Source organism: Pogoniulus pusillus, chromosome 36, assembly GCF_015220805.1.
Source record: "Pogoniulus pusillus isolate bPogPus1 chromosome 36, bPogPus1.pri, whole genome shotgun sequence".
Lineage (NCBI taxonomy): Eukaryota > Metazoa > Chordata > Aves > Piciformes > Lybiidae > Pogoniulus > Pogoniulus pusillus.
The window spans coordinates 5,754,526-5,775,531 of record NC_087299.1 but is presented as its reverse complement, the minus strand read 5'-3'; the positions used below and the strand labels follow the sequence as shown (position 1 = coordinate 5,775,531).

At 52.3% G+C, this 21,006-nt stretch overlaps 1 protein-coding gene across 1 annotated transcript; it reads right to left on the bottom strand.

Annotated features, from left to right (window-relative positions):
* Window positions 1-821: 821 nt before the first annotated feature.
* TTC34 (tetratricopeptide repeat domain 34) lies at window positions 822-20,746 on the bottom strand. The gene is made up of 6 exons (XM_064171762.1): window positions 19,164-20,746; window positions 18,364-18,604; window positions 15,688-15,880; window positions 11,283-11,449; window positions 9,614-9,814; window positions 822-1,340 (listed from the first exon to the last, which is right to left on the bottom strand). The coding sequence occupies exons 1-6, from the start codon at window positions 20,744-20,746 to the stop codon at window positions 822-824; spliced, it is 2,904 nt and encodes a 967-aa protein (XP_064027832.1).
* Window positions 20,747-21,006: the final 260 nt, after the last annotated feature.

Below are 21,006 nucleotides of genomic sequence, written 5' to 3'. Positions count from 1 at the left end.
CCATGAGAGCCTTTCCTTTTACATGTGTCTGGATATAGCTGTGCTTCAGCCTTCAGCCTGTGTCACAGCCTAAGAAGTCTTGAAGGCTTAAGAGAATCACAGAATCAAGCAGGTTGGAAGAGACCTCCAAGATCAGCCAGTCCAACCTAGCACCCAGCCCTATTCAGTCAACCAGACCATGGCACTAAGTGCCTCATCCAGGCTTTGCTTCAACACCTCCAGGCACACAGACTCCACCACCTCCCTGGGCAGCCCATTCCAATGCTAATCACTCTCTCTGACAACAACTTCCTCCTAACATCCAGCCTATACTTCCCCCATGGAGGCTCTGTCCCCTTGTTCTGTTGCTGGTTGTCTGAGAGAAGAGCCCAACCCCACCTGGCCACAGCCTCCCTTCAGGTAGTTGTAGAGAGCAATGAGCTCTGCCCTGAGCCTCCTCCAGGCTGCACACCCCCAGCTCCCTCAGCCTCTCCTCTTAGGATTTGTGTTCCAGGCCCCTCCCCAGCCTTGTTGCCCTTCTCTGGATGCCTTCCAGCACCTCAACATCTCTCTTGAATTGATAAGCCCAGAACTGGCCACAGCACTCAAGGTGTGACCTGCCCAGTGCTGAGAGCACCAAGATCTCTCAAAGTTGCTGCACTCAGGCTTTCAGTCGCATTCATTGTGCTTCCCAGATTGAGATGATGGTGGAAGTTTGGCCCTGGCTCACAGCCCCTGCAAACCCAGGCACTTTAATGAGTTCCAATGGGCAATCACTCCTTCCATGTAGAACTTCTTCCTACCATCCAGTCAGAGATTGGGGAAAGCCCCCAGGAGACAAATCAGTGTATGCTACAGCTCGATGCCTCTCGCTTCAGCCTCGTCTTCAGCTTCTTCAGCTCCGTGTTGTTATCAATTTTCAGCCCATAGTCTGTGACCTTCCAGGCTTCTTCGTAATGCTGCCTCTCCAAACTGCCTTGTGCAACCTTATGGAAGGCCTTGGTCAAAACCTCACTGCCAGGAGCATGCATGATGCTGCACAAGGCCAGGGATTCCTCCAGCTGCAGCGCCTGGATGTACTGCTGCACCGCTGCCGCCTCCTCGGCCGCGCACAGCAGCAGCCGCCCCTTGGCGCACAGGTCCTCCACCTGCCTCTTGAGGCTGCTGGAGCTGTGCTGCTGGATCACTTTCTCCATGTCTTTTAAAGCAGCGTCGTAGCTTTTCAGGTGCATCAGGCAAGCAGCTCTCTGTCGCAGGTACCTTGGGTTGTCTTTGCTGGCCAGGACAGCCAGGGTGTAATAACCCAGAGCCTTCTCGTAGCGGCGGCTCTTGGTCAGAGCGTTTGCTTCTTGGGCTGCTGCCTGGGGGGGAGAGGAAGGGACTGCATGTTACTGATTGCTCTGCTCACTGCTCCCTGGGAGAGGACAAGGAGCAGGGGATGGAAGCTGCAGCACAGCAGGTTCCAGCTCAACACAAGGGGGAACTTTCTTGAAGACCCCTAGGGACGGTGGAGGCACTGTCCCTGGGGGTCTTCAAGAAAAGACTGGATGAGGCACTTAGTGCCATGGTCTAGTTGATTGGTTAGGGCTGGGTGATAGGTTGGACTGGATGAGCTTGGAGGTCTCTTCCAACCTGGTTGATTCTATGATTCTATGATTCTTTGCTGGAAGGGTCCCAGAGCACTGGCACAGGCTGCCCAGAGAGGTTGTGGAGTCTCCTTCTCTGGAGCCTTTTGTCTGGATGTGTTCCTATGTGCCCTGACCTAGATTGGATGGCCCTGCTCTGGCAGGGGGGTTGGACTTGATCTCTTCCACCCCCTGGCATCCTGTGGTCCTGTGATTACAAGTGCAGAAAGCAAAGTGTCTAGTCTGGACACAGGCAGGCACAGACTCACAGAAATCTTGGGTTCTTTTTCAGGTGCTGAGTTTTGCTTCTAGTTGGAGAAGATCCATAAGGGGAAATGGCACAGGTTGCCCAGGGAGGCTGTGGATGCTCCCTCCCTGGAGGTGTTCAAGGCCAGGTTGGATGAGGCCTTGAGCAACCTGTTCTAGTGGGAGGTGTCCCTGCCTATGGCAGGGGTTGGAACTGGATGATCTTGAAGGTCCCTTCCAACCCAACCCATTCTATGGCTCTGTGAGTAGAGTTGGCAGATGTGTGGGATGCAGATATAAAAGTCATGGCTCAGTGGTACTTGCTGTTAACCTCCAGACTTTCTGAGCCACTTTCTCTATGTTTCACCAGAAGTTACTCAGAACATTCTAAGAAATGGCTGAGAAAATTCCTCTGAAGTTGTTTACATTCTTTGGGAGTGATGAGAACTGAAGAATTGAGTGACCTGGGGGTCAAGAGAGAGGGGACAAACTCTTCTCAGTTGCACCCTGTGATAGGACAAGGGGCAATGGATATAAACTACAGCACAGGAAGTTCCAGCTCAAGATGAGGAAGACTTCTTTGCTGTAAAGGTCACACAGCACTGGCACAGGCTGCCCAGAGAGGTTGTGGAGTCTCCTCCTCTGGAGCCTTTCCAGCCCTGTCTGGATGTGTTCCTGTGTGCCCTGAGCTAGATTGGATTGTCCTGCTCTAGCAGGAGGGTTGGACTGGATGATCTATGGAGCTCCCTTCCAACCCCTGACATCCTGTGAGCCTCAAAGCAGACAATGTTCCCCATGTGCTGCCCCACAGGTATCTCCATGTGCTAAGAGGGCAGGTTGGTTCTGCTCAAGTCTCTCCAAGCTGTAAGAAAAACTGGCCAGCTGATGTTGGCTTTGCTAATCTGAAATGCAAGGGAACTGCCTGCCCTTGTCTGAAGGGAAAAGCAGCAACAAGAAAAGGAACTCCCTCCCCATAATTTCGAGGTTCCAGAAGGTCAGTAAAGACAAATCCAGCAGAACTATTTGCCTGGAATGGGTTCCTCATTATTTCCCTGTGTTGGTAACAAACAGAGCTCATAACCTGCTGCAGCAGAGTGAACATTCCAGTTACAGACAAGGCTGCCCCCAGCAGCTGAGCTCTTAGAGAAGGCTGAGCTGAGCAGGCTGAGCCTTCAGGCACATGAGGAGGCTCACACCTTGCTTTGGCTGCTTGTGGCTCCCAGGGATTCAGTTAGCCCAGCCACTGTCTCACATCCCTGTGTGCCTTTTCTTTAGGTGCTGGCTTAGCCTGGAGTCGGTTCTGGTTAAGAGAAGCAAGGCAAGCAGGTGCTGGATGAAATGGGTCCATGTCACAGGGCAAGTCATAGAATCTTAGAATCAAGCAGGTTGGAAGAGAGCTCCAAGCTCAGCCAGCCCAACCTAGCACCCAGCCCTGCCCAACCAACCAGACCATGGCACTAAGTGCCCCAGCCAGGCTTGGCTTCAACACCTCCAGGCACACAGACTCCACCACCTCCCTGGGCAGCCCATTCCAATGCCAATCACTCTCTCTGCCAACAACTTCCTCCTAATATCCAGCCTAGACCTGCCCTGGCACAGCTTGAGGCTGTGTCCCCTTCTTCTGTTGCTGCTTGCCTGGCAGCAGAGCCCAACCCCACCTGGCTACAGCCTCCCTGAGCTGGGACCCATTTTTGGTGTGTAATGCAGGTGGCTTAATTAGCAGCTTACTTGCACTTTTGACTTGGTAGAGTTAATCATAGAATGGCTTAGGCTGGGTCTAAATGGTCCAGCCTAACTGGGCAGTGAGTGGCTGGAGAGCAGCCCTGAGGAGAAGGACTTGGGGGTGCTGCTGGAGGAGAAGCTCAGCAGGAGCCAGCAGTGTGCACTTGCAGCCCAGAGAGCCAAGCAGAGCCTGGGCTGCAGCAGCAGCAGTGTGGCCAGCAGGGCCAGGGAGGGGATTCTCCCCCTCTGCTCTGCTCTGCTGAGACCCCACCTGGAGTACTGCAGCCACCTCTGGAGCCCCTGGGACAAGAGGGCTGTGGAGATGCTGGAGAGTGTCCAGAGCAGGGCCAGGAGGATGCTCAGAGGCTGCAGCAGCTCTGCTGTGAGCACAGCCTGAAAGAGTTGGGGCTGTGCAGGCTGGAGCAGAGGAGGCTCCCAGGGGACCTTCTTGTGGCCTTCCAGGATCTGAAGGGGGCTACAAAAAAGCTGGGGAGGGACTTTTGAGGCTGTGAGGGAGTGCCAGGACTGAGGGGAATGGAGCAAAGCTGGAGGTGAGGAGAGTGAGGCTGGAGGTGAGGAGGAAGTTGTTGAGCAGGAGAGTGGTGAGAGGCTGGAATGGGTTGCCCAGGGAGGTGGTTGAGGCCCCATGGCTGGAGGTGTTTGAGGCCAGGCTGGCTGAGGCTGTGTGCAGCCTGCTCTAGGGTAGGGTGTCCCTGGGCATGGCAGGGGAGTTGGAACTGGCTGCTCCTTGTGGTCCCTTCCAACCCTGACTGATTCTGTGACTCTGACACAGACCACAAGAGGTTTTGCCCCCATTATGGTAGGATTCAGCTTTGGCTATGCTGTGGGATGTCAGCAGGCAGCAGAATGCACAGCTCTGGAGCTAGTGATCAGTCATGCATTTAACCTCTGACATAGGAAACTGAAGGGTTGAAGCTACTCTAGCAGCAAGCAAACTCCCTTCCTCTGACCTTTTGCAGCTCAATAAATCATTCAGGCTCCTATTCCCCTGGGGCTCTCCCACTTGTTTACAAACCTCAGCATGGGACCCCTTAGACAATAAATAATGGAAGAACTTCACTGCTTTGTTTGCCACGTGAAAAAAAACCCCAACCAAACAACAACCCTTAGTACATCAAGGAGCTCTCCTTCCTCCACCCTTTCCTATTCAGCTTAGGTAGGGTTATTTTTAGCTTCTCAGCCCAGACTCCAGGAGGATGCTGACACATTTCTAGCTTGCCTGCAACCTCCCGAGCCTCTCAGACAGCTTTGCTGCATGAGGTGCTGAGACTAAGGGCTGAGTGTCAAGCACTAAACTCTTCTCTGCTCCAGGCTCCTTGTGTGTGCTGTGGAGGGAGCAGAAAGAAGACTCTCCCCTAGACTCTAGTTAGGGGCTGTAGCAAATTAAGGCCATGCTAAAGGGGTTTGGCACTAATTCTCTCTGAGCTTTTTTTTACTGAGATCTTCCTTTCACCCCCTAACTGAAATAACCTTCCAGGCTAAAGGAAGTCCTGCTGGAAAATCCTTTGAGGCACTGGGCAGGTGAATTAACCAATTCCTTCCCACTCCTGCGAGATACAAACTCCTCTTTTGGTCAGGAGTTCTGTGTTGAAAAGTTGTGTGTTAAAAATGGCACTGATCAGTGCCAAACCCAATCAGACTCAGCACATCTTTGAGGATCAGAGAATGTGGAAAGACTCCCAGGTGCTTGTGTCCAAGTGTTTGCTCATAGAATGCCTCAGGTTGGGAGAGACCTCAGATCATCTCCAGCCTCTCCACCATGGGCAGGGACACCTCTCAACTCGACTCAGCTTCTCAAGGCTTCATCCAACCTGGCCTTGAACACCTCCCAGGGAGGTGCCTCCCTGGGCAGCCTATTCCAGACTCTCATCATCCTTGTACTGAAGAACTTCTTCCTCAGCTCCAGTCTCACCCTGCTCTGCCTCAGCTTCAAACCATTCCCCCCTGCCCTGCCTTTAGACACCCACAGGAAGAGTCCCTCTGCAGCCTTCCTGTGGGATCCCTTCAGGGGCTGGGAGTTATTCCACTGCTGCCTAAAAAAGGCAGAACCAAAATGCCCTTCTCATTTGGAAGGTTTCAGTGACCTGTGGCACCAGGGAGCTCCTAATACTTCAGGGCAGTTTAAGCTGTACCCTCCCCAAAAAAAAAGTAGGAGTTTTTTTTCTTCTATTTTCCTCTTCCCCACCTCTTTTTTTATTTTACTTTTCCCTTTTTATCTCCTTTTTTCCTTCTTCTCTCTCTCTTTTTCCCCCTCCCTCTTCATCTTAGGGTGACAAGGCTGATGAGAGGCCAGGAACACAAACCCTATGAGAAGAGGCTGAGGGAGCTGGGGGTGTGCAGCCTGCAGCAGAGGAGGCTCAGGGCAGAGCTCATTGCTGTCTGCAGCTGCCTGCAGGGAGGCTGTAGCCAGGTGGGGTTGGGCTCTGCTGCCAGGCAACAGAACAAGGGGACACAGTCTCAAGCTGTGCCAGGGGAGGTCTGGGCTGGATGTCAGGAGGAAGTTGTTGTCAGAGAGAGTGATTGGCATTGGAATGGGCTGCCCAGGGAGGTGGTGGAGTCTGTGTGCCTGGAGGTGTTGCAGCCAAGCCTGGCTGGGGCACTTAGTGCCATGGTCTGGTTGATTGGGCAGGGCTGGGTGCTAGGTTGGGCTGGCTGAGCTTGGAGCTCTCTGCCAGCCTGCTTGTTTCTGTGATCCTATGATTCTTATTGGCAGCACACAGAAACAAATCCCTCCTGAGGTTTTTTTTCCCAGTAAGCAGCATGATGGACTTAGCTGTGAGCCTTCCACACAGAGCAGAGGATGTGGCAGCGAGGGAAACACAGCTGCAAAGTGTACCTTCAAGTGCAGACACCTCCTGAGGGCCTCCACAGACACGTTCTTGATTGTTCCTTTCCCAGCTTTCTCTAGTGAAAGACTGCAAATTGCTTCTGGAATCTTCAAACTCTTCCCCATCTGCCCAAACTTCTGCATTATTCAGAAGAGAGGGACCTGTAATGGGGTCTCTACCTAGGGACTGCTAAATTAATACTTGTTTACTTATCTCCTCCTGCTGTTTTGCTAAACTACATCCAAAGTGCTCCTCTCAAGATGCATTAAGTACCTCAGCATGTTGTTTGTTTATAACCTGGGAGAAAGCAGAACAATCTAGCTCCTCACCAGGGTGCATGCCATCTCCAAATTGAATAAAAGGAAGCAAACTGATTCTCAGAACACAGGATGGTAGCAGAGTCAGAATTGCAGATGCTTGAGTGAGTGTTAAAGCTCCTCAGTGGTGACCTGACCTTGCCTGTTGTCTTATTGGGGAGGCTTTCTCAGAGCTGGGTGTGCTCTGGGAGAGAAATTTTGGGGAGGGGGGAAAGCACTGCAAAGGCCATCCTGGGGTGGAGTGAGTAGAGCAATGTGCAGTTCACAGAATCACACATTTAACCAGGTTGGAAAACACCTCTAGGATCATTGAGTGCTCAAGAAAAACCTGGATGAGGCATTCAGTGCCATGGTCTGGTTGACTGGAAAGGGCTGGGTGCTAGGTTGGACTGGAGGAGCTTGGAGGTCTCTTCCAACCTGTTTGATTGATTCTATGACCTAACCCTTCTGATTAACTAAGCCATGGCACTAAGTGCCTCATGCAGCCTCTTCTTAAACACCTCCAGGGATGGTGACTCCACCACCTCCCTGGGCAGTGAACATGCAGCCTGGGAAAGTCATCTTCCTGATTTTCAATGTCATCCATTGTGCTTTCCAGGTTGAGATGATGGTGGAAGTTTAGCCTTGGCTCACTCTTCTAATTAACTAACCCATGGCACTGTGTGCCTCATGCAGCCTCCTCTTAAACACCTCCAGGGATTTGTGTGTCAAAGTCTTTGAGCTAAGAATCATAGAATGGCTCAGGTTGGGAGGGAGCTCAGAGATCACCTGCCCCAACCTCCCCACCATGGGCAGGGACACCTCTCAGCTAGACTTGGCTGCTCAAGGCTTCATCCAGCCTGACCTTGAACACCCCCAGGCAGGAGGCAGCCACAGCCTCCCTGGGCAGCCTGTTCCAGAGTCTCACCACCCTTGTACTGAAGAACTTCTTCCTCAGCTCCAGTCTCACCCTGCTTTTCCTCAGCTTCAAACCATTCCCCCCTATCCTGTCTCTAGACACCCTCAGGGAAATTCCCTCTGCAGCCTTCCTGCAGGATCCCTTCAGGTACTGAAAAGCAGCTCTAAGGTGCCCTTGGGCTCTTTTCCAGGCTGCACACCCCCAGCTCCCTCAGCCTGGATCCAACCCCAAAGGCAAAAACGATTGAGGCATTTAGTGTGGCTGAGTCAGAACCTCCAGGCTCATTAAGAAAATGAGCAAAAGGTGAATTGCCCTTCCCCAGAGGCCAGCTCTGAGCAGCAGGTAACTCATACAGAGTGCAACAGCAAAGATCTTCTTAGCTCTAGCTGCTGCCCCTCACACCCCTGCATTGCTGGGATTAAAGAGGTGTCATGAGGGAGAGACCAACAAGAATTCCTCCAAGTAGTAAGAAGTAGCAATGAATTATTAGAGCCTGAAGCAAGATCACTGCAGTGAAAGGAGTGTTGGATTCAACTCCCTCGTCTGGCTGAAAAGGATGCTGAAGCAAGGGGCCAATTTGTTCCTCATTCATCTGATAAATGATCTTCCCACACACTTCTCTGTTCAAGAGGAGGCAGAGACAAACCTCTGCAGCCCAATTTTCCTGCCATTTCTTTCCCCACCGAATCCCCAGAGGTGGCCTGAAAAAAAAAGGCTTGTACCTTACAGAGGTGCTGCTGTTGCTTAGCATCTACGAAGTTCAGGAGGAACTCCAGCTCTCTTTCATCTCTCTTGGCCAGGATGCTGAAGGAGTGAGCTGCCACTGCCAAGTTTCTCCTCTTCAGCTGCAGCACAGCCAGCCTTGCTCCAGCAAAGTCATCGCCAGGAGAGGGGCCGAAGGCTTTCCGAAGGTGAGCCAGAGCCTCCTCGTACCTTCCTGTTGGTTAACAGCAGGACAAACTGTGTCACTCTTCCCATGTGGAGAGAGAGACATCAACAGGGCTCACTAAAGCAGCACTTGGGTTGCCTGTCCACGTCTGAGTATGAATAACACAGAATCACTGAGTGCCAGGGGCTGGAAGGGACCTCCCAAGCTCATCCAGTCCCAACCCCCCTGCCAGAGCAGGGTCATCCAGAGCAGATCACACAGGAACACATCCAGGCAGGTTTTGAATATCTCCAGAGAGGGAGACTCCACAACCCCTCTGAGCAGCCTGTGCCAGGGTTCTGTCACCTTCACAGGGAAAAAAATTCCTCTTCATGTTTGAATGAAGCTTCCTCTGCCTCAGCTTCCACCCAGTGCCCCTTGTCCTGGCACTGGCATCACCCAGCAGAGCCTGGCTCCAGCCTCCTGGCACTCACCCTGCACACATTGATAACCACTGCTGAGGTCACCTCTCAGGCTCCTCTTCTCCCAGCAGCACAGCCCCAGCTGCCTCAGGCTCTCCTCCTAGCAGAGCTGTTCCATTCCCTTCAGCATCTTTGTGGCTCTGTGCTGTACTCTCTCAAGCAGTTCTGTGTTCCTCCTGAACACGGTGGCCCAGACCTGGGCACAGCACTCCACATGTGGCCTCACCAGGGCAGAGCAGAGGGGCAGGAGAACCTCTTTAGACCTACTAACCTCAGCCCTTCTAATCCACCCCAGAATGGCATTGGCCCTCCTGGCCACCAGAGCACACTGCTGGCTCATGCTCAACCTCCCATCCACCAGGACCCCCAGATCCTTTTCCCCCTTCACTGCCTTCTAGCAGGTCAGTCCCCAGCCTGTCCTGATCCCTGGAGTTGTTCTTCCTACATTTGCAGGCTCCTCTTGAGAAGTGCTGCACCACAGTCCATGGCCATTTAGCATTCACATCTGCTCTGCTCCTTCCCTTTAGCCTGCTCAGCTGTGCCAAGGAGTGGGAACTTACCACCTGCAATCAAAACGTCTGTGTAGAAGATGTGATACTGCACATCCCTGCAGATTTTAATGAGTGCTTTGGCAACCAGCAGAAGATCCCTGAGAGTCTCTTCTCTTGACAGGTCTTTAGCAGCAACGAGCTCTGCTAACGCAGTCCTGCCGTGCTGGAGGAGCCACTGAGTGATCAGCCCTTGGGGTTCATGCTTTAAGGACAGGATGGTTTGGATCACGGCTCCTGCCTCCACCTTCAGGGCTGAGATCAAATCTTGCACTGCCTCCTGTGTGGAAACAACAGCAAACAGGAAAGGGCAGCAACAACCAGGCATGAGTAACCTGTTCTTACAGCTGCTGTCCCACCACTCATCTGCACACCTTTGGAAGCTCTTTGCTCTTCCCTGTCCTCCCCCTGCAACGTTTCTGTTTGCAAAGCTCACATGGAGAGCACAAAGACAGGTTTGAGTGACTGTTTGCAAAGTGCTTTGAACTCCTCAGATTGCCACTGAAGAGAATAATCCTTACAGCAACAAGAAAGAGCTGCTGTGAGTAAGTGCCAGCAGGATTTGGCTCAGGCAGGATAAAGCAGCCCAAATGCAGCACATCCAAGTGGAGATGCACCGTGTCACACTCCCTGCAGGACTGCTGTGAGACTGGGGGAAAGCCTAAGGCAGGTGACCACCTTAGAAGCAGGGAAACCATGCAAACATCTGGCATGGCTTCCAGGCACTGTTAAACTGCAGTCCCCAGCATCCTCTGTGCCACTGATTGCACACATGAGCTCTTCACGGGTGATGGAGAGGGACTCCTGAAACCTTGCATTGTTCTCTACCCTCTTGTTGCTAGGTCTAACACAGTTTGTTTTCATCTAACACAACTTCACGTTGTGAAATGTGAGGTCAAGCATAGGGGAGTGACAGGGAGCAAGATTCATAGAATGGATTGGGTTGGAAGGGAGCTTAAAGATCATCCAGTTCCAACCTCACTGCCATGGACAGGGACACCTTCCACCAGCCCAGGTTGCTTAAGGCCTCATCCACCCTGGCCTTGGACACCTCCAGAGAGGGGAAATCATAGAAATCATAGAATCAAGCAGGTTGGAAGAGAGCTCCAAGCTCAGCCAGTCCAACCTAGCACCCAGCCCTGGCCAACCAACCAGACCATGGCACTAAGTGCCCCAGCCAGCCTTGGCTTCAACACCTCCAGGCACAGCCACTCCACCACCTCCCTGGGCAGCCCATTCCAATGCCAATCACTCTCTCTGCCAATGACTTCCTCCTAACATCCAGCCTAGACCTCCCCTGGCACAACTCCAGACTGTGTCCCCTTGTTCTGTTCTGTTGCTGCTTGCCTGGCAGCAGAGCCCAACCCCACCTGGCTACAGCCTCCCTGCAGGTAGTTAGAATCATAGAATCAAGCAGGTTGGAAGAGACCTCCAAGATCATCCATCCCAGCCTCTTTGGGCAACCTGTTCCAGTGTCTTCTCTCCCTCACTGGAAAGAATTTCTTCCTAACCCAGCCTGAACATCTCCTCTAATGTTTAGTCCTTTTCTTTCTAGACCTGGAAGTGGCCAGCACTGATGTCAAGTGGAGTCCTGCCTCCATCAGCCAAAACAGGAACCTTTCACTGCTCAAATCCTGGGAGAAAGTCTTTTGGTATCAGCGAGTCCATGGCAAAGCCTGTGGTACCTCATGCTTATATTGCTTAACACCACAAGAGAAAGCAGCAGCTGAGCCACAGGGTGATGATACCTTCTGCTGCTTCAGAGCAAGGTAGGTGAGTCCTCGTCCACTCAGAGCTTGCACGTTGTGGGGGTCCTCTTTCAGGACAGCATTGAAGTCGAAGATGGCAGTTTTCTTCTGCCCAAGGCGGCTGTAGCACCGAGCCCTGATGAGCAGGCAATCTGCAGCACAGCCACCTGGAGGGGAGAAATGCAGCCAGGGCTTCCAGAGCACTCCAAAGACCTTTCTTCTCACCCCCCCTCCCTGCCCCACTGCCACGGGTTTGAATGGGGAGGAAAAGGCGGCGTGAAGAATGCTTCCCCCCTCCCCACCCTGCAGGCTTGAAGGGCGAATGGCAGGAGGACTTTCCACACCTCTGCTGACCCGGGGAGGCTGTGCTGGAGTCAGGCTGGGGCTTGGCTGGGTTTTCACACCCAGCATAAAGTGGCAAATGGACACTTTGTCTAGAAGAGCATAAATAGAGCAAGGGAGAAGGTGCCAGGGGGTCTCTGCCTTGAAAGAGCTCCTGCCCTGACAGAGCTCCCGACAGGACAGGTTCCTGCCGTCACAGAGTTCCTGTTTTGGACCATCACTGCTTTTGGATGGCTCCTACTTTTCTGCACAGCTCTTGGTTTTACACTGTCCCTGCCTGTGGATGGTTCTCCTCACTTCTGCACCGTTCTGTGCAAGCCTGCAAGCTTGGCAAGCCCTGGGGTCCATTTGAGAGAGCTGCTGGCAGCATCTGGACCTGGCTACTCTTGGACTGTATCACAGCTGATTTGCTGCCTGCCATCCTGGCCTGGGGAGACCCCAGCAGTGTGGTTCTCCCCCGCTGCTGCTGCAGAGCCAGCATCACTTCCATGAATCCCTGTCTTGTGGCAGCTGTGACCAGAGGCATTTCTGAGTTTGGCAGCTTTGCCACTCACATTGGGCTGCTGCTGCCTGGATCCAGACTATCAGCTACTGCTTGTGGCATCAGAAGGCAGCTGAGCTGCAGAGAAATCTGGGCCTGCAGCTGGGTTGAGGCAATGCCAAGCACAAATCCAGGCTGGGCAGTGAGTGGCTGGAGAGCAGCCCTGAGGAAAGGGGGTGCTGCTGGAGGAGAAGCTCATCAGGAGCCAGCAGTGTGCACTTGCAGCCCAGAAAGCCAAGCAGAGCCTGGGCTGCAGCAGCTGCAGTGTGGCCAGCAGGACCAGGGAGGGGATTCTCCCCCTCTGCTCTGCTCTGCTCTGCTCTGCTCTGCTGAGACCCCACCTGGAGCACTGCATCCAGTTCTGGAGCCCCTGGGACAAGAGGGCTGTGGAGATGCTGGAGAGTGTCCAGAGCAGGGCCAGGAGGATGCTGAGAGGCTGCAGCAGCTCTGCTGTGAGCACAGACTGAAAGAGTTGGGGCTGTGCAGGCTGGAGAAGAGGAGGAGGCTCCCAGGTGACCGTGTTGTGGCCTTCCAGGATCTGAAGGGAGCTACAAAAAAGCTGGGGAGGGACTTTTTAGGCTGGAGGTGTTTAAGGCCAGGCTGGCTGAGGCTGTGTGCAGCCTGCTCTAGGGTAGGGTGTCCCTGGGCATGGCAGAGGGGGTTGGAACTGGCTGCTCCTTGTGCTCCCTTCCAACCCTGACTGATTCTCTGATTCTGAATCCAGCAAGGGATCATTGCTGAATACCCATCTCACTTCTGTGAGTAAAGCCTGCTGTTCCCTTCATTCTCAGCTCAGCCTGGTTGATAGTGGGGTAAAACTGTGTTTATAGCTGACTTCCTGACTTGCTAAATCTCTGCATTTGTCTATAGCATCCTTTGAAGAATTCCTGATGGAATCAGAATCCATAGATAAGCCTAAACTAGTTCTCTCTGTAGTTTGGGGGCAGAGTTTTCCAGGAAAATAAGCTAATTCTATTTTGGTAATTCCTGACTTGGCCACATCCATTCCCTGCCTCCAAGACTCCAGGCTCACCTGAATGCTCTCAAGTCTGTACCCTAAATCAGGGTGCAGGAAATCCCAGCTTGGGCAGACTGCTGAGTCCCCCTGGGGCACTTCCAGGCAAGGTTGGATGTGGCACTTGGTGCCATGGTCTAGCCTTGAGCTCTGTGGTAAAGGGCTGGACTTGATGATCTGTGAGGTCTCTTCCAACCCTGATGATACTGTGATACTGTGATAAAGGGCTTCAAAGAAGCTAAGCTGGACCAGGTGATGCTTGGGGTCCTTTCCAACCTGGCATTCTGTGAAGTCAAAATGGTGCTGTAGACCTACCTCTTGTGTTACAGTGACTGCAGGAATGGAGAGTAAGTCCCACTTTATTATTTAGGAACAGCAGAGAGGAGGGGAGAAAGCTGTGAGAGGAAGATATGTGAGGATGGAGGCATGAGGCCATATGACTGCTTTAATAACATGGTCAGAAGGCTGACATTGCTTTGGATGAAAGAGTCATCCAGATGGGCCTGACTAATTTCCTGCCACTCTTAGTTTGCACTGGGATTTGTGATGCTGGGATGCTATTTTCTTGTCCCTTGCTCTCCCAGAAGTGCTGCCCAGCTAACCCCACCCAGCTGACAGTGAAATTCATGCCCCAGCCAGTCACTTGGCTGCAGAGCATAGATCTTTCTGCCATCCCTGCCCCTTCCTTTCAAAGCAATTTTGCTAAGGATCTTATTATGCCCAGGGTTGCAATCAATAACTGTGGCATCCCAGTGCTGGGTGATAAATCATCAGTGCCACTGTGAAGAGTTTTTCATCGGGAGGTCCAGCAAATGCAGCATGTGCACAGCTGCCCACAGAGCTCAGCCTGCAGACAGGTTCCCAGCAGCTCTTTAGCAGTAATGAGGCTTTTTCCTCCCTCCTGAGGTGCTCCAAAACTTCTGTACCAAAGGTTATTATCGCTCTGGAGCTCCACCAGTTGGCTCCTCTAAAGACAATATCTGTTTCTTACTAAGCATCTGCTCTAGCAGGTGGGGAGCTGATCAGCTGGAGTGGCTGGGCTGTGAAATGGAGCCATCTCCAAGCAATTAGCAGGGCTTCATTCCAGTTTCCCAAACCAGTCTCTCTGCTTCTCCGTGCTGCTGTCATAACATTTGCTCAGAGTGAAAGGCAGATTTCCATACAAATCTGCCTTGGCTTGGAACATGCCAGAAGCATTTCCATGTTAGCCTGATCTGTCTCCTTAGGAAAAGGGCAGTGATGCATGCAAGTGGCTGCTCTCCTCTGCGCTGGCACTGCCCAGCCTCTGCTGTGCTGCAACAAGAAGGCAGATGGCAGGTTCCTTGCTGCACTGGCTGTGCTTGCAGCCTGCTCAGGCTGATGAAACAGGAGGCACTACAGAAATCCCTTTGGGAGGAAGGCTTTGAAGGTACTAATTGTTGTAATGAGCTAAGGCTAAAAGAGAGGAGCCTTCTAATTCTCTTCTACTTCTATTCCTACTTCCATTCCTACTTTAACTTCTACTCCTATTCCACTTCAACTTCTCCTTCTATTCCACTTCTATTCCATTTCCCCTTCCCTTCCCCTCTCTTCTCCTCCCCTCTCTTCCCCTCTCCTCCCCTCCTTTCACTTCTCTTCTACTTCTATTCCTACTTCTACTTTTATTCTATTTCCACTTCTACTCTGCCTCTCCTCTCTCCTTCTCTCCTCCTTTCACTTCTCTTCTATTCCTACTTCTCTACTTCTATTCCTACTTCTACTTTTATTCTACTTCCACTTCTACACTGCCTCTCCTCTTCTTCTCTTCTCTTCTCTTCTCTTCTCTTCTCTTCTCTTCTCTTCTCTTCTCTTCTCTTCTCTTCTCTTCTCTTCTCTTCTCTTCTCTTCTCTTCTCTTCTCTTCTCTTCTCTTCTCTTCTCTTCTCTTCTCTTCTCTTCTCCTTTCACTTATATTTCTATTCCTACTTCTATTCCTACTTCTCTACTTCTATTCCTACTTCTACTTTTATTCTACTTCCACTTCTACACTGCCTCTCCTCTCCTCCTTTCACTTCTACTTCTATTCCTACTTCTACTTTTATTCTACTTCCACTACCACACTGCTTGTCTAAAATGGGCTGGAGCTGGCTGTGCTTTGGTAGCTTTTCCAGATTGCTCTGCTTTTAGCACGTGGATAATGCAATTTAAAGTAAGCCTCAGCTGTGCTGCAGGAGGAGTCCATGTGTCTGGCCAGGTGAGGGAAGGGAGCTGATGGCTCTATAGAACCAAAACGAACCCATTTCCAGGAGCTCACAAGCCATTTGTGAGACAGCAGCCCTGCAGTCCCTGCTTAATTGCACAATTTCATGGTCCAGATGAGATGCTACTTCAAACAAATTTTATCCTGCTCTTCACCTGCCTTTGTAAGTTCACTGTTTCAGACTTCTCCTCGGGGAAATGACAGATGACAGCTGGCTGGACATGCTTGCCCACCCACTGATCTGCTTGTCCATGAAAGAACATTCCCTGGCAGTACCTTGCAAAGCCTACCTGAAGCAATGATGGCAAAGGAAAGGTAGGCAATGGCCTCTTTGATGTCAGCATCCTCCTGTTTGCTCTTCAGGATGGTCAGTGCCCTGACATGGCAGTGCCTTCTCATCAGACTCCTGTCTTCATCTTTGAAAATGTCCATGATTGGCAGCAGGCAGGAGGTGTCTCCAATTCTGATCACTTTCTTTAGCAGCTTAGTGATGTGAAAGAAAAAGAGAGGAGACAAATGAAGTCATGCTAATGCTGGCCACTTCGTTGTCTGCTGAGACAAGGGTGGTCTCGCCCAGTGCTTCCCCACCTTTTACCAGGGCTTTGGCCAGCCAAGGTCCAGCCAGGGCCCATGAGTCTCTTTCACTTAACTCCTCAGCTGGCCCTGGTGCAAATGCATGCTGGAGAAAACATTAATTCTTATCTTTCCTCACCACCACAGCAGCTGTGGAAATCATTCTGGGGAAAAAACCATAACCCTGCCTTGCTGACTTCGGGCAGCATCTGTTGCAGTCTGGCAGGGAGCTAGGGTTATAGAATGGTTTAGGTTGGAAGGGACCTCAAGGATCATCCAGTTCCAACTCCCTGCCATAGGCAGGGACACCTCCCACTGGAACAGGTTGCTCAAGGCCTCATCCAACCTGGCTTTGAACACCTCCAGGGAGGGAGCAGTCACAACCTCCCTGGGCAACCTGTGCCAGTGTCTCACCACCCTCACTGCAAAGAACCCTTTCCTAACATCCAGTTTGAATCTCCCCTCTGACAGTTTAAACCCATTACCCCTTGTCCTGTCATTACAAGACCTTGTCAATAGTCCCCCCACCAGCCCTCCTGTAGTCCCCTTCAGGCTATGAGGTCTCTTCAAAGCCTTCTCTTCTCCAGGCTGCAGAGCCCCAGCTCTTGTAGCCTGTCCTCATAGCAGAGCTTCTACAGCCCTCTGAGCATCTTCATGGCCCTCCTCTGGACTGGCTCCAACAGTTCCACGTCCTTCTTGTGCTGGGGGCTCCAGAACTGCACACAGGACTCCAGGTGGGGTATTATAAATAAAGCTGAGCTACAGGATATTGCCCCCCCAAAAGGGGAAGGAATTGAAGGATTCCAGTGACTCCTCTTGACTCTAAACCTGGAACCAGTGAATTAGTGGGAAATCAGTGAAGTGCTGTGCTTTTCTTGTTCTTGGGAACCTGGGAAAAGGATGGATTCAAAAGCTGAGCCAGAGAAGGCAGGAGAAGGACAGAGTTACCTTGATGCACCAGACACATCCATTTAACTTCCTATTTCCTCTGCTTTGATTAATAAATACAAGTGCCTGGGTGCTGACAGGCATGGGGGGGAGACAAAAATGATCGTGAAGAGAAGTTTTTTGGTGGCACCTTTATTCCTTTTAGAACTTGAGGAAGGTGCAGATAGGAATCCAGCATCCCAAGAGCATCCCAAGGGCCGCATGTGGTCTCTGACGAAGCCAGACCGTTCATGGAGAGCCTTCCTAAATGCAGCAAACGACCCCAGACTTCTGTTGGTCGCAGGGAACGGTGAGGTGGTGACAGCAAACCCTTTCTCTGTATGGCTAGCAGAATGGAGAGGGGACTTTAAAAAATACAACAGTTCCCTCTGATGGCAGAACCTGGTTAAGTCAGTTCGGGAATCCTTGCTGGGGCACTCGCCCTGCTGGAATCTCTTTCATGCATTCAAGTCGTTAAAGAAAGGGAAATGCAGTCCCATACTGGAGCTTTCTGGGTTTGCTTCTTTCCCCACTCTCCCCCTGCAAGGCTTCATCAAGGCACTCAGTTAGCAGTTCTGCTTCTTTTTTCCAGGGAACAGTTACTGATCCCATCAGGAGTGTCCCCAGGGGCAGGATGGATGCTCAGTGGTGCTCTGCCTAGCTGAAGGCTCCGAGGGAAAAGTGCAGGTAAAGCAATGAGCTGCATTTAGTCCTCGTATGACCTGTGCTACACAAAGTCCTACTTGTGGGGCCTCTCTTTAGCTCATCTGCTAGATGTTGACCTGCCTAAACCTCAGGAGAGCTCTGAGTTCCACTCTGTTAACAGTGCTCATTGTTGCTATGCATGGAGCTTCCAGCAACAGGCTTTAGTCTTAAAATGAGAATGCAGAGGAGCCACTGAGCATGACAAGGTAATTTGTAACCTCATTGCAGGCTGGGAAAAGCAGCATCAAGTCAGGTCAAGTGCAGCTATTTGAGAGGGAATGACCCTGAAGATGGAACCTTGCACTGCCCCAAACCACAGCAGGTTGCAAAGTTGATTGAATGTCAAAGTCACCTCTCAAGCAGGGAGGTTTATTATGAAAGCCACCAGGCTTTAGCAGCATTCCCTGTCTTTCTCAAAGGCCTCTGCCCAGTTTTCCAAGCAGTCCTGAGAAATGTCTTGCAGCAGAGGTTGAGCTGAGTGCAGCCTCACTGGAAAAGCCATCACAGGTTGTGTGACAGGCTGAGTTCCAAAGACATGGCCTCACAGTGCCTTACAGCTGTCAGGCAGTTCTGAGGAGCAGGAGACAAGCAGAGCATGGTGCTGGGGAACTGAAAGCTCTCAGAACACCCTCGGGCAAGCCTACATCTCTAAAGTGATCCCTCTGAAGCCCTACCACTCGTCTTCTCTATCAGCCAAAAGAGGTGCTAACCCTCTCCACCTCACCACCACTGGTCACCCTCTCCTTCTCTCTGCTCCTCACCTGGTTGCCATCATACATGAATCCTTTCTTCAGCTGCAGGAGTGCAAGTCTAGCCAGGATGGGAGACCTTTGTGGATTTCTGGAGAGTGCTACTGAGAGGAGCTTGTGAGCTTCTTCTACACAGCCCATCTGGTACAGGGCATCAGCACAAAGGATCCGTGAGGCTTCATCGGAGGGGTCCAGCTCCACCAAGAGAGAAGCCAGCTGGAAAACCCCAGGGGCATCTCTGGAGGAAGGAAAGGTAAAGAAAAAAGCCACATTCAAGGGAAGGAAAAAAAAAAAGAAAGCAGAGCCTCTTAGGCTCTTTGTCTCACCTGGAAGCTAAGAAGCTGTTTTTTAGTCCAATATCAAAGTGGGTGACATAATTTATTATAGAATCAATCAGGGTGGAAGAGAGCTCCAAGCTCACCCAGCCCAACCTAGCACCCAGCCCTATCCAGTCAACCAGACCATGGCACTAAGTGCCTCATCCAGGCACTTGAACACCTCCAGGCACAGAGACTCCACCACCTCCCTGGGCAGCCCATTCCAATGCCAATCACTCTCTCTGACAACGACTTCCTCCTAACATCCAGCCTGAACCTGCCCTGGCACAACTTGAGACTCTGTCCCCTTCTTCTGTTGCTGCTTGCCTGGCAGAAGAGACCAACCCCACCTGGCATTTTGTTGGACTCACCACACCCAAGCAGTTTTATGTCAACTTATGATGTTAATTAGGAGCTGCAAGAGGCTCCAGATCCTGTTCCCAGCTATCTGAACCCATCTTTCTCCCTACTCAACCCCCTCTTCCCATTAGGAATCCGCACAGCCCTATTTCTGTCTGCCCATGGGCTGCACTGCCTCCTGGGTACCTCTTCTTCTGCAGCATCTTCTGTCCTTCTTCTTGGAGAACCTTCAGCAGCAGGCCTCTTTGGTTCCAGGGCACGTAGGACTTGATGGTGAAGATGGTTTCCTCCAGCTTTAACTGGCAAGCTGTGATATAATCCAGGGCTGTCAAGTAGTGGCTGCCACCAGAAACCCGGAGCAGTCCACGTCCACAGAGGGCTTTGACACAGCTGCTGGGATGTGGGGAGCTGTGCTCAATGACCTTCTGGAAGTCCTGCAGGGCTCGCTGGTGGTCGTGAGCGTGGAGGGCGCAGAACCCTCGCAGCGCTAAGAGAGTGTTGCAGTAAGTGCTCTGCTCTGCCGCCAGGAGGCGGTCACAGATCTGCAGGGCAGCCTGGCTGTGCCCGCCCAGCAGGTGGCAGTCTGCGAGCCGCACGCTCAGCTCCCGTTGGGCCTCTGGGCAGAGGTGCAGCAGGAGCTGGGCTGTCTGGATGACAGAGGGGAGCAGTTCCCTGCCGCGGTTGCCTCTGAGCTCCGTCCGAGCGCGCACAGCCTCGCGGTACGCTGCGAACTTCCCCTCCAGGCTGGCTCTAGCCTGCTCTGCTATCCTCTCGGTGTCATGTGCTGAGAAGAGCTCTTGGAAGTGTTTCATTGCCTGGGCAGGGCTTGCTGCAAAGGCTTCTGCTAAGTCCTGCAGCATTTCCTGAGGCCGGCCGCCCAAGAAGAAGTAGGCAGCAGCCCGCTCCAAGAGCAGCCCCACAGCTTTCTCATCTCTGGCGCTATTATCGGCTGAGAAGCTCTTGAGGGCCTTGCTGCAGGCTGCCACACACTCCTCAAACCTGTTTTTCTTCAAGAGGTAAGCTGCCAGCACCCTGCAAACGCAGGCATCATCGGGTGCCACTGCGGAGAGGAAGTCATAGCAGTTGCCCAGCCACTGCTCCAGGGAGCTGCCGTCTGGGCTTTCTTTCTGATCTGTTGAGAGGTACTCGGAGAAGGCCAGCAGGACCTGTGGCAGCTGCTCCTTCTGCCTGGCACACACATAGGCCACTGCCTCTGCCCCATGCTTCACGAAGGCTTGGATGTAGTCTGCAACTCCCTTCCTGACCTGTGTCCCCGACAGCACCCACGCCAGCGCCCTCAGCAGCAGCACTTCCAGGGAGCACTTGGGGCTCGCCTTGAGCAGGGCATTGCACTTATTCACCACCTCCTCTGAGCATCCTTGCCTGAGCAGGGCCTCCAGTTTATACACGGAGGACACCACGTTGCTGGGACTTAGGGTGGAGAGGAAGATGGCAGCTATTCCCACGCTGAGGGACACGGCGGCCAAGTTCTTGCTCTGGATCTTGGGGATCTGACTCTCGCCTTTGCACCACGTCTCCAGAGTGGCTGTCACCTGCTCCCACAGCCCTTTCTCCAAGGAGTTCACTTTCTGCACTGCTGTGGGGGCACTGCAGCTGAAGGCAGCCATGTAGAAAGCAGTAGCTACTGGTACCTCCTGCTGGGAGAGGTGGTGGTCCCCTTCTTTGCAGATCAGTGCAGCAAGCTCCTGAGGGGACATCTTCAGCAGCTGTAACTTCACCCAGCAGCATCACACTCCTAACGTGGCCAGTGCCTATAGGACAGAAAATCAGGGGTTGTGAAGAGCAGAGGTTTATTGCCTGGGGGGGCAGCTTTCCAACAGACAGACATCAGCAAGTCTAGATGCTGTAAGGAGCCAAGGGGCTGCCCCTGACAGGCTGTGAGGAGAGGTTCTTAGTCCACAGCCACGTAGCATTGACTGGAAAGCAGCCACACAACACTGTCAGTGTTGCCTACTCT